At 39.2% G+C, this 13584-nt stretch overlaps 1 protein-coding gene across 1 annotated transcript; it reads left to right on the forward strand.

The window, feature by feature from the left end:
• Window positions 1-1947: 1947 nt before the first annotated feature.
• On the forward strand, window positions 1948-2445 carry LOC113771271 (extensin-like). The gene has a single exon (XM_027315871.1). It carries the CDS (start codon window positions 1948-1950, stop codon window positions 2443-2445), a length of 498 nt encoding a protein of 165 aa, XP_027171672.1.
• The last annotated feature ends 11139 nt before the right edge of the window (window positions 2446-13584 follow it).

Below are 13584 nucleotides of genomic sequence, written 5' to 3' on the forward strand. Positions count from 1 at the left end.
CTGCTGCCCTGTTTCTACCCGAACTTGGTAATCAGCTTTGGTAATTGGTTAATTTGATTGGGAATGCTTCTGATTTGGTTATTGACGCCTTCTAAATAAATGTACCCTGGTGTCTTAGCTTTCAGATGGCTTTGGAATCACTTGATTTGGATTTAGGTAGCCTGACTTATGATGTTTGAACCAGAATGCGGTTTGTTCACCTGTTTTTGCGGTTCTGGTTTAGTATATTGAATTTTTGACCTGGTTACACTAGAAAATGGACTGAGTAGCCTTCTTCAACATTCTAGCCCTACCTCTTAGCTTCGAAACGGTGTATATTGCACCTCCATCCGATAATCTTAGTGCCAATGGTGCCAAAACCGTAAAATGATGTCAAAACTATTTTTATGGTTTAGAGCTTAATTCCATTTCCGGATTTCCCTGGTTTATTCTAGTGCTTATACATTCTTATGGAGCCCTATTTTGGTAGTATTTGGAATTGGTTTATGACCTGTAATCGAGTCTTATTGTGCTTATTTGAATGTTTTAGGACGTGACGGTGGTCCAAGACGCTCTTTGGGCGGAGGTTTATGAAATATCATTTGCTTGCTTGGTGAGTATACTACTCACTTGTTTGTTTACAATGTGGCTTTATTATATTGAACTTTATGCCTTGAAGGCTTATTTGCACTGTTGAAACTGATTAAAGTGAGGGTGTACTTGATCGCCCTCACCCCCTTTTGTATTATACACGACTGTCTACTGTTTCACTGTGGTACTTGAAATGTACATGAAAAACTGGATTTGGTGTCGTTTGGACAAGGATCCAACGGCTTTTACTGTTACTACTGAGCTCAACCCCATTGGTAGTCGATTGAATCGAGCCAACGAGGGCTTGGTCGTGAAAGTTGACGAGCCATGGGGACTGTTATATGGAATCTTGTAGTAGTGAGACTCTTGATTCCGGTATACTCGAGTATTACCAAATTTCTACTGTTTGGAGTTCGGGCCCGGTAGGGGTATGTTGGGTGGAAGGAATGGAAGTAAAGTGGAGCCTACGGTTGGTTACTCTTAAACATTGACGGAGGGTCAATGAGGTCCGATCAAGAATGCAAACGAGGAAAAGGGCTCTTGAGAGCCGCCCGTATCCTTTCATTAACTCTATTGATGCATGCTATGGGCTTACTTTTGATGAATTGGAATGAAAAGCTTTATGCTTATATGAACTTTGCTGCTTGAGTGGTAGTATCTCACTGGGCATAAGCTCACTCTATTCCTTTTGTTTTCCTTACAGGAAATTGAATACTTTTGGAAAGTCCATGAATGTTGGTTGCCAAGTTGAGCTTATGTAAATGAAATTTTGAATTGCTCCTTTTGAGCAAACTCTAAGTGCATTTTGGATCCAACCAAAACCGTTGAGTTGTAATTTGCAAACCGTACTTGTATAAACTCGTTGGACAACTTGGGTATTTCCTTTTGGGTATGTAAATGCTAAATTTCAAGATGTATATGTTTGATTGATGCTGGGTTTGATTTTGACGTGTCGGTTACTATTCATGGCCGACTCCGTTTACGTTTTTTTTTATTTTGTAATTTTGACTTGTCTAAGCGCGCTTGTATGTTCCGGAACTTTTAAACCGTATTGAATTGTCCCGTTAGTCCTGGTGAGAGTTGGGCAGGCAGTCCGCTAACCCCTTTGGTTCGCCTTAGGAGAAGGTGGGGCTGTCACAAGAAGAACAGGAAAATCTAAGGGAAAGCTTTCGGTAAAAAGGAAATTGGGAAGGGGCTTCGCTGAACAGAAACGGAAGGGATGGCAGCAAGTGAGGGAAAGCTAGAAAGAAAAAGGAAAAACCAAGCGACGAAGAAGGCTAGGAAATCTGGGAGAAAAAGCTTCGGGAGTTGGGCTAGAAGAAAAGCAATGGAGGAAGAAAAGAGGATCGGAAAAAATAAAAGAAGGAACCAAAGGAAATGGGGCTTCAACTTCAATCATCCGGAAAAATTTTCCAAATCACCACCGCCGAATTGCCCACCACCGCAACCCGCTTCCACCGCTCTCTCTCTACCCTCCGTCCTCAAATTCCCCCAATTTCTCCAAACAACTCCTCCACAAAACCCCTCATTTCTATTCTGCTCTTCCCCGTTTCCAACACAAGCCTTTTCTGCCGTTACTCCCCAACGTCTCCACCACAGCCTTTCTCCTCCACCACCGTCTCTGTCCCTCCAAATCCTAAACCAAATCAGAAAAAACCCACAGCCATCCCCCTCCTCAGACCTTACCAACAACGTCCGCCTCGTATCACCGGTGGATCGCCTCCGACTATGCCAGTCCCCCACTCGTCGACTTCCTCCTCCGTCGCAACTGCCGCAGCGACTGCCAAGAAGAAGCCTCCAACTGACGGAACCACCAGAGCTGCTGCTTCTCGCTCCAAGTCAACCGCTGCAGTGCCTAAACCGAAGCGAAGATGAAGCTGGTGAAGTAACGTCGGACTCCACCGCTACCGCCCGTACGTTGTCCCTGTGATAGACCGCTGTAAGTCAACCTTTTCTTTTACGTTTCAGTCCTTTTTTTCGGAGAAGGTTTGCCGTGGACTGTGGTGGCAAATTTTCATGTTGTCTGTTTATGATTTTCTGATTGTACATGTTATATGTGTTGATTGGGCTGAATGTCTTGGGTTGCTGGTAAAATTTTGGGGCGGGTTGTGGATTCGATTGAGCAGGGATTAGCTGAAATTATGTGTGCCCGTCTAGTGTTCGATGAAATGCCCCATTGAGATTTTTGCCTGAAAGACGCATTGATTTCTGCTTTGCATACGTTCAGCCAGTTCAAACAGAATTTATGAAAAATTTTGGATCTGTTTTCTTTGGCGCCTTGCCTGTTTTCTTTACTCTTTCTCTTGTACAAATCCGAATTACATACTGAAATTGGGAGAAATGGAGCTTGTGCGAGTTTTCCTTTTTTTTGTCCTGGAGTGACTAGATGTGAGGTTGAACTTTCTGGTATTTTCTGCCAATGAAGAAGAACGAAATTGACGATTGTGTAATCTGATATTGAGCCTGTTTGGAGAAGATGATGATTGGTTCAAATTACCAAAAATTTTCGCTGCTTTCGTTCTTGTTTTGCATCCTTTCGCTGGGTCTCGATAGCTCGAATCTTGGTCAAATTTCGCTGATCAGAGTTACAAGTTTTTGGTTGTTTGGGTTTGAATGTTTGATGTGTGATTGAATATTGTTTCCGTCTAGCATGAATTCGTAAGAAGTATAAAAACATGGCTTGATCGCATGCTCCTCTATTTTTGTTTTCTTTGATTGACCTTCAAAGGATTGTCTCTTGTCCTGATGGAATGAGTTAATGAACTTGATGATTGGGTTTGAGATGACCTATGTTGTCTTGATTGCCTATGCTGCAAAATTGTAAAAAAATCAGTGATGAAAATCTGTTAGAGATTACACTCCAATCCCTTAATGTTTTGTCTAACGCTGCCATGGCCCGAATCATTTGATTTTTTCTTTCTTTCAATTAGGTCCTGAATTAATTTCAATTTGACCCCTAGGCCTAGTCCCTTTCATGGTTTGTGCATCTTGATCTTTGATCCTTGGCTAATTGTACTACGGTTCACATAATTTAGTTTTTCTTTTAATTGGGTCCCTGCTACAATTGCAAATTGGTCCTTGAAATTTATCTTTCCTTCTATTTTGCCCCCAAAGTTCTGGAAATTGTGATTAGACCCTAAAAAATTTTCTGATATGTGCAGTTTAGTCCTTGGCAGCTTTAATTTTGCAACTTCATTGCTTGTTTGCTTCAATTAACCACCATGCTTTGTTAAATTGCACTTAATTCATTATTTTAAGGGCTTTGTAGCCAAATGAGCTTGTGTTTGCCTATTTTCTTTAATTTTTCCAAATAAATTGGTACCTTGACCTTTTCTTTTATTTTGGAGGATAAATAAGCGATTTCACTCCATTAGGGCTCCAAATCAAGGGAGGTACACCCTATCCCTTATTTCTCACTTTATTTGACCCTACTTGCCCTACATGACTTTACGTGTTTTATTGCATGCTTTTTGAATGTTTATTTTATTTAATTGGTTTTAGTTGTTTTAATTTTATTTATTTATTTTAATTCAATTTGTAATTATTTGGGGAAGGCAATTAAATGCCACAAAATGTAATAGTTAGGTATTTCTTTTAATTATTTATTTATTTCCCCTTTAGATTGTAGTTGTGAGAACCCGTAATTTTTCTCATTTTCTAGGTTTTATTCGGGTTACTGGCATGTTTTCTGCATTTTCTTTATTCAAAAAATTTATAGATAATTTTTATGAGTAAATATAGTTTTTAGGTGGTTTTTCTAGTATCGGTTAGTTTTGAAGAAATTAAGAGCGTATACCGGACGTGGGACCTACTAGGGCGAAAAGTTCGGAAAAATTCGGCCAGTTAGGTTAAGTTTTGGATACTGAATTTAATTTATCGGGTGTTAAGAGATAAGTAGAGGTTACCAAGTGGATTGGTGTGAGAGGAACAAAGAGATAGAGATGCATTAAATAGGGTGACAAGTGTCACCATAAGATTAAGTCTTAAGTTATGACTACTATTCATTCTTTTACCATTTGACCAAATAAACCAACAAAAACAAAATTTCCAAAATTCACCCTTATTTCCAAGCCCTTGAAGCCGGCTCTCTCCAAGGAAGAAAGAAAGGAAAACTCTCCAAATTCCTAGCTCTACTCTTGCTCAAATCTAATAACTCAACCATTTAATCTTGCTTTTGTTCCATAGAAACTCTTAAGTGAGTGATTATGAGGTGGTTAGTGGAGTTGTTTGGAAGGCTAAGGGGATTAGTTGCTCCCTCTCTTGTATTACAAAGGTGAGTAGTGAAGGAACCCCTCTCCTCCATCTAATGATGTTTAATTCATGAATTGTGGTAGCCTAAGAGGGAATTTTGTGGATTATATCTTGATTTTGGTTGAATTTGGTGAAGTTTTATAATTATTGATGATTTTTCTGTTTTCATATGATTATCATTGTGTGGCTATGTATGATGATTGGAAATGATATTGAAGGAAGCTAGAAGGTGGAAAGTGTGGTTAATTGCAGAAAATTTTTGTTTTGGAAAGAAATTTTGGAAGATAGGGTTTCATTTTCTTACATTCTGCCCGGCACTGTACCTCATAGTTAGAAGACGAATTGGGTTAAAACATAAAAGTTGTAGGGAATGATATTTTAGAGATGCCTGAAAAATTTCAGGTCAATCGGAGCAACGTAGCTTGTGAAAAGACTGAAATACCCCTGCTGCCCTGTTTCTACCCGAACTTGGTAATCAGTTCTGGTAATTGGTTAATTTGATAGGGAATGCTTCTGATTTGATTGTTGATGTCTTCTGATGAATTGTAGCCTTGTATCTTAGCTTTCAGATGGCTTTGGAATCACTTGATTTGGACTTAGGTAGCCTGACTTATGATGTTTGAACCAGAATGCGGTTTGTTAACCTGTTTTTACGGTTTTGGTGTAGTATATTGAAATTTTGACCCGGTTACACTCGGAACTGGACAGAGTAGCCTTTTTCAACATTGTATCCCTATCTCTTAGCTTCGAAACGGTGTATATTGTACCTCCTTCCGATAATCGTAGTGCCAATGGTGCCAAAACCGCAAAATGATGTCAAAAACAATTTTTTTTGGATTAGAGCTTAATTCCATTTCCGGATTTCCCTGGTTTACTCTAGTGCTTATACATTCTTATGGAGCCCTATTTTGATAGCATTGGGAATTGGTTTATGACTTGTAATTGAGTCTTATTGTGCTTATTTGCATATTTTAGGGCGTGACGGTGATTAAAGATGCTCTTTGGGCGAAAGTTTATGAAATTTCACTTGCTTGCCTGGTGAGTGTACTACTCACTTGTTTGTTTACAAGGTGGCTTTGCTATATTTGAACTTGATGCCTTGAGGGCCTATGTGCCATTGAAACTGATTAAAGTGAGGGTGTACTTGATCGCCCTCACCCCTTTTTGGTACTATATACGACTGTCTACTGTTTTACTGTGGTATTTAAATGATACCTGATATACTGGATTTGGTGTCGTTTGGACGAGTATCCAACGGCCATTACTGTTACTACTGAGCTCAACCCCATTGGTAGTCGATTGAATCGAGCCGGCGAGGGCTTGGTCGTGAAAATTGACGAGCCATGGGGACTGTTATATAGAATCTTGTAGTAGTGAGACTCTTGATTCCGGTATACTCGAGTATTACCAAATTTCTACTGTTTAGAGTTCGGGCCCGGTAGGGGTATGTTGGGTGGAAGGAATGGAAGTAAAGTGGAGCCTACGGTTGGTTACTCTTAAACATTGACGGAGGGTCAATAAGGTTCGATCAAGAATGCAAGTGAGGAAAGGGGCTCTTGAGAGCCGCCAGTATCCTTTTATCAACTCTATTAATGTGTGCTCTTGGTTTACTTTTGATGATTTGAAATGAAAAGCGTTATGCTTATATGAACTTGGTTGCTTGAGTGATAGTATCTCACTGGGCGTAAGCTCACTCTATTCCGTTTGTTTTCCTTACAGGAAATTGAATACTTTTGAAAAGGCGATAAATATGGATTGCCGAGTTGAGCTTATGTATATATATTTTTTGAATAGCTCCTTTTGGGCAAAACCCTAAACTCATTTTGACCCAACCCATCGTTGAATTGTAATTTGCAACCATACATGTATAAACTTATGGGATAATTTGGTATGCCATTTTGGTATGTAAATGTTGAATTTCAAGATGTGTATGTTTGCGTGATGTGTGGCCAGATTTTGACGTGGCCGGTACTATTCATGGCCGGCTCCGATTTTCATTTTTTTTAATTTTGTGATTGTGACTTGTTTAAGCGCACTTGTATGTTCCGGAATGTCTTAGATCGCGTTGAACTATCCCGTAGTCCTGGTGAGAGTTGGGCAGGCAGTCCGCTAACCCCTTTGGTTCGCCTTAGGGGAAGGTGGGGCTGTCATAGTAGTAGGCATTCCCTTTTGTAATAGTTAGGGCTTTATTGCTTTATTTGCTTTGCATGATTTGCATGCTTACGTGCTATGTGTTACCGCTTTCTTAGGGCCTTGCATCTAGATACCATGTTTATGTGCTAGGTGCTATATGTGATTTATGTGTTTATTCGTTTTATTATGCTTTTACATGATTTATTTGATTGTAACAAATGCATGTCGTCGCCACACTAGTCCAACGCTAGTTGTGGCCGTCTTTCCCGAATCCACACTAGTCCAATGCTAGTTGTGGCTGTTTGTTCCATTTTTTTCACTAGTCCAATGCTAGTGAGAAGTCATAGACATGGGCTAGTCCAATGCTAGACCATTAGGAGCCCTTCGCGCGTTAGGTCATGATTGTATGATAAAATCACGTCATCTCATGCACATTTTTTCGCTTTCTAGGGTCTTTTATCATTTTTGTATGATATTCCCCTTATACGTATATCCCCTATCCCATATTTTCTCTTATATGTATATTCCTTACCCCTATGTATGATACATAACATTAGAATTGCATTTCATTTTAGAAGTAGGATTAGGGTAGTGTATTTGCTTGATTAGATAGGGAATACCCCCTTGAATATGGGATATGGACGAGTTTGGCTTTCTAGCCTTAACACGCTCATATTCCCTCTATTAAAGGGAAAATTGAGTCACGAACATTAGTCCCCGCACCCGACATGATGCACTCCTTTAAGACATGTATATTTGTGTAAATTTTATTCCTTTTTCTTTTCTTAGAGTCTCATATTGTTGCATTATTCGTGACTTCTTCGAAGAGTCTTCATTGGGCATCACAATTAATATGATTGGTACCAATTGAGCTTTGAAGAGATATTTTGACCCCCCGATACCCTCCTAGGTCTAGGGTTTGCATCCATATAGTACATCCAAATGTGATAAATCTTTAGGTTAAAATAAGAAAATCTTGGACTAAATCGCGCAACTAGCCTTGGCTAGGTTGAAAGGGTGCCTTGGATTTTATCCTTGCCTTCCCTTTCTTCAAATGTGACTCCCGAATCTTTTTCTCTGATCTTCGTAGACTTGGAGTCGTTTAAAAAGGGTTTTTCTACTTTTTCTTTAAAATTCATTTTTAGGTGACTTGGTACACCTTAACTCTATACCAAGTGGTGACTCCGATTTTTATTTCAAAAATCCTTTTTTAAACTATAATTTGGGCCCAAATCGTCGCATTACAAACCCCAATTAGGCCCCCTTTTCCTTCATTCATTTTCTAAAAACAAAACTCATTTTCTTTTTAAATCAAAAATCATGTTTTTCAATAAAAAATTGAATTAAAATTTCATTTTTCTAAACTCATCTTTTATTTTTCTTTATTAAAAAATGGGGCGCGACAAAGCTTATACAGGTTTTCTCATGGCTCACCAAGGTTCCCGACCAAACCCATGCCGGCTCGAGACCAAGGTCGGCCGATGAGATTTAGGCGTCCCCCAGGTCAGGTGTGAGTCGAGGAGTTTCACTCCAACGACATATGCAGCCATAGCATATAATTCAATTCAATTCAGGTCAGGTAATTCAATTCAATTCAGGCAATTCAATTACAATTCAATTAAATGAGAACGAGTGCAATAAAGTACACACTCGACTCAGCAGTTATCAATTTTCAGTTCATGAGAAGCAATTCACATAATTGCAACAAAACATGCACTTGACACTCACCTAGTCAAAACAAGAGAGTGGTGCACAATCAAGTGTTCAAGTGAGGGTTTTAGACGTCCACTGTGAGATCCTCTTGAAGGTCTCCTTGAGTGCCTGAGCAAATAATAATTAACTATCACACAAAATCCCTTATAAACCCCTAGTTAACAAGGTAGATTGTACACTTGTACAACCTAAGAAAATATCATGAAAGAGAACCTTAATTACTCGTAAATCGAGACTCACAAGTGGGGTTACAGGAAAAACTGATTTTCATCTTTGAAATCAAGTGTAAAACGGTCAAGCAAAATCGAAGGGTAATGGAGAGTTTCTAAAAACTCAATTCATTTCAAGTTCAAAAATTCCAGATTTAAGGTGCAATTTTTGAAAAATCATATCTCACTCTTTGTAGGCCAAAATTGGAAAAACTTGGCACCGTTGGAAACTACTTCCAAAGTACTAAAAGTTCCTAGAAGACATTTTTCCATGATTCTAAATAGAAGACACTCAAATTTCAGCTTAAATTTGCTGACTTATACTCCCAAGACAGATTCGGGGTTAGTTTTTGGCAAACTTTGAAAATTCGGCAAAATTCACAGAATGTGAACTAGCTTCTAAAATTTGAAACTCAATTAGAATTACAATCAAAGTTTAAAACACAATAAGCGGAACTAAAATCGGAGTTTTGAGCATCAAGATATAGTAGTCCAAATTCGGCCAAAAATTGAGACTGTTAGGCAATTTTTCAGATTTGGAAGAATAACTTTGGTAAGTTATTTGTACATCAAAACAATCTTAGAATAACACCAAAATTGGTACAATTTAACTTCCATATGAGAACTACTCCTCTACCAAATTTCATTTGAAAATTCACAAGGGAAGGTAGTTAACTAAAGTACCAAAGTTTAAGGAAATCCGAAGACAAAGCTGCCTTCAAGCTTCCATTTTTTTCTTTTTCGAACCTTTGGCTAATGAAATCATCTCAAACATTGTTCATTTATGAAGACAAAGTCTAAGAAACATCCAACATACTCAGCTAGTAAACCTCCTTTCATACTCCTGGATTTTCCACTCGTTGGTCACCAATTCAGTAGTATACTTCGAAAGCTTAGTAAACCTCCCTTCATACTCAACTACACTAAGAGTTCCTTGTTTCAATTTGATGAATTCATCCTCCCTCTTCTCTTGGATTAAAGGCGGAAGAAATTTCTCGTTGAACTCTTTCATGAAATTCTCCCAATTCCAAGGGGTTTGGGCTCTTTCCCACTTTCCCTTTATTACGTCCCACCAAGCACGTGCTACTCCCTCAAATTGGAAAGTAGCAAAATTCACTCACCTATCTTTGGTATAGTCTAAGGTGGCGAATATGTTGGTCATCCTCTCCAGCCAATTCTCCGCTATCTCAGGATCAGGTTTACCAGTGAACTTAGGCGGGTTAAATTTCAGGAACCTCTCCAAGGCTCTATCTTCCCTTCTATCCTGGCCCCTAGGTTGGTTAAGTGGTCCTGGACCCTGCCTCCCAGCCAAGCGTTCAAGGATATCAGTCATCCTATTGATGGCAGTAGCCACTTGGTTACCCTCTACATTCTCTTGTCCTTGGGTCGGTCCAGTTGCTGATCCCTGGTCATCCCCGTGAGGTTGGGCTTGTCTAGTCCCTTGCCTACGACATCGACCACTTCTTCGTCCTTCCATTATCCTAGTTGTGCCTAGTGCAAGAAATAAATCAATTACGCGGGAAAAATACTTAAAACAAGGACCGATCATGAAAACATCAAAAATAACAATAATTTACACACATTAACACGTTAAAGTTCACACAATTAGCAAGTCATGGGGGAGTACAAAAATATAGCACACAGGTACCACAAAAGTACTTTTAGTCACATACGACTAAAGTAAAGTCAAGTGCCTCAAAAGTAGGTCACACAGTCAAACAAAAGTACAATGGCCTTGGCACTAGCATCACCCCAGCTAACTCTAACAATATCAGTCAAAAGGGTCTATCACTTTGGATCTAGTCCACAGTAGGGCTACCAGGTGGAATCTCCTCCTCAGGATCCTCCTCCTGAGCCGGACTCTGGATAATGTCCATCACCTCATCAACCAACATACTAGTATCTGCTAGGATCCCAGAAATCCGATCTCGGACCTCCTCACCTAACATAGTAAGTCGAGCCTATAGTCCTCTGAAACTCATCGTCAGTGACCTCAGCTGTAGCCACCTCGCCTGCCAATACCTCCTCAAGCTCGACAATCCTCTCACTTTGAGCATTCACCATTTGGCTCAGCTCCTCCACCTCCTGGAGTAGATCTCGTTTGGTGTTCACCAACTGACGACGCTCATCGTCAAGGGCTAGTACAAGGTGGTTCGGGTATGCATACATCAACCTACACGGAGATCGAGGATACCTAGTAGCGGGCGAGTAGTGCACGCGAGCTCCTCCACCAAGAGTTCGATAGTAAATAGGCCTAGGAGGCTTTATATAGCCATTGGCATGACCATTCCCATTGTAGACACCAAATTTTTGGTGTAACTTCATTTTTAGTTTTTATTTGTCGTGTTCATTTTTAGTTTTTAGTTTCCAGTTTTATTTTTATTTTTAAGTTTTATCATAGAATTTGTTAAACAAGAAAAAGGAAAAAAAAAGCATTCAAAAAATAGGTTTTTAGTTTTCTTGGAAAAATCATAAAAAAAAAAAAGAAGAAAAAGGGAAATTTGTTCACAAAAATATGTTTATTTCTTTAAATTCAACCTTTTTGCACTTTAGTTATTTTTATTAAGTTATTTTGAAAAAAAAAAGAGAAAAAAGGAAAAATGAAGAAAATTTGAAAAATGGACATTTTTGTTGTTTTTATTTATTTAGTTTGTTTTTTATTTGTTTTCATTCTTATTATTATTACATGGTTTTTGTCATTTTGTTATTATTATTATTATTTATATTATGTATTTATTAAGTTGAAAAAAGAAAAAAAAAAAAAAAAAAAAAAAGGATAGCCGCGGCAAGCTGCATTTGTAGCAGCTTGCAAGGAAAGTTTGGGACGGCTCCTTGGGCTGCAAATACAGAAGATGGCTGGGAGTGTTTAGGGTTGTGAGGTTTCTGGGATATAAAAGCTAAAAGGATATAGCAGCCGCAAAGGAGGGAGGATGGCGGAAAGAAAAGCTGAACAAAGAGGCTAGACGAAACAGAGGGAGCATACGGTTGGGGTTGGAGGAAGAACTGAAAACAACTGAAAGGGAAAGCCGAGAGCAAGAGGAGGAGAAACAACAGAGAGCTGTGCAAAAGGTTAGAGCTTTGAAGAAAGGGAAACCAGGGAGTTTTCGGGGGTTAAGGACTGAGAGGCTGAGCAAAAGAAACCGAGAGCTGGACGGAATTAGAGAGGACAGCCGAGAGCAAAAGGAAAACACCAGGCAAGAGTGGAGGGTTGGAGAGCAAAAATGACGGCCGCAATCTGGAAAGGAAAATACTGGAGCGAGAGAGTTTGGAGAGGAAGTTGACGGCTAAAACTAGAGAGAGTTTTGAGAGGAAGGGAAGGTCCGGGAAAAACTGAAAGCAAAAGAAAAAACACAGTAGAAAGGAGGGAGCTGGGGCTGAGGTAAAGAAACTGAGCTTGACGGCGAGAAGGAGAATAAAGACTCCATTTTTTTTCAATCAAGCTTCGTACAAGAGAGGAAGCCGAGAGGAAGAAAGTCACTGAGAACCTCAAGCTTTTCTGGATCAGGTCCTCTCTCTTTTCCTTTCGGTCATCGATTTATCATTTCAGTTCTTTGTGTTTCTTTCAAGTCCACCGTTTCTGTTTACGGTTTCTTTTAGTCATGATTTTTTAAGTCTGGTTCACTTTCATTTGTGTCTTATTGATACATGAATATAGGGTTTTGTTTTGTTGGGATTCGTTTTGTGAGGATGATATGCTACGGAAATGGCAGGCATTAGCGATAAATTGCAGAAAAGTTTTCAACTTTGATTTTTCAGCATGAATAGATTTAGGGCCAGGGTTTTTGCTTAGACTATGAGCCAGAGATGTTGTGATGAAAAGAACCCAGAAACCTGTGAATGAACCTGGAGTTACAAATTTATTCTTTTCTTCTCTCTTTGTTTTAGTTCTCGTTTGTGTTCTATGTTTTGAAAACTGGGTTTCGATGGTAAGCTCACAAAGATTGGAAATGGTTTGAATGATGTCTCAGTTGCAAAGTATTTTTTTCCAGAATTGCAAAGTTTCAAGATTGCCATCCTTAGTTTTTGTCATTTTTGTTTTCTTCACCCGGATGCTTTCTGCCGAGTCTGCTAAGGTTAGACAAACCAGGTTTGATCAGTGATGAATGGTGATTTCAGTGTTTGTTTGAAGAGTGAAATGTTCTGTGATGAATACTTTAATTGGCCAGTGCAAGTAGATGATAAAGCTCCTCGGCTGCACTTTTTCTTTCCTATTTTTCTTGGACGAAGTTCTTTCCGTGGGAATCCTCGGAGTTTGAATGACCATACATGGATTTATGTGATGCTTAGTTTAAAAGGTCTTGATCAAACTTTGTGTATTTGGAATGTGAAGTCCGAGTTTGGAAGTAAAAAATGCAGCAGGCCTGCACTTTCGGTTGCTGAAATTTCCAAAGTTTCGGCAGGCTGCTGAAAATGTCTTATTGTTGCAGAATTGCTTTATAAGCTTTATATGAAGATTGCTTGAGCCATCCAATTTGCTGGTTGATCTTATGTTGGAAAGAGGTGTTGAGTTTGCATTTTTTGGGGGCTGAAATATTCGAAGCATGTTCCAATCCTTTGCTGGAAAAATGAATGACCGAATTGCCGAATTTTTCTTGTATATTTTCCAGAATTTTTTGCATGATCATTTCCTAAGTCTTCAGTTTGTTTTGATGGTGGTGATTATATGTTTTGCTTAGCCTGAAGTTGCAGGTTTGGTTTTGAAAATGTG

This window comes from Coffea eugenioides, chromosome 5 (assembly GCF_003713205.1).
Source record: "Coffea eugenioides isolate CCC68of chromosome 5, Ceug_1.0, whole genome shotgun sequence".
NCBI classification, from domain to species: Eukaryota; Viridiplantae; Streptophyta; class Magnoliopsida; order Gentianales; family Rubiaceae; genus Coffea; species Coffea eugenioides.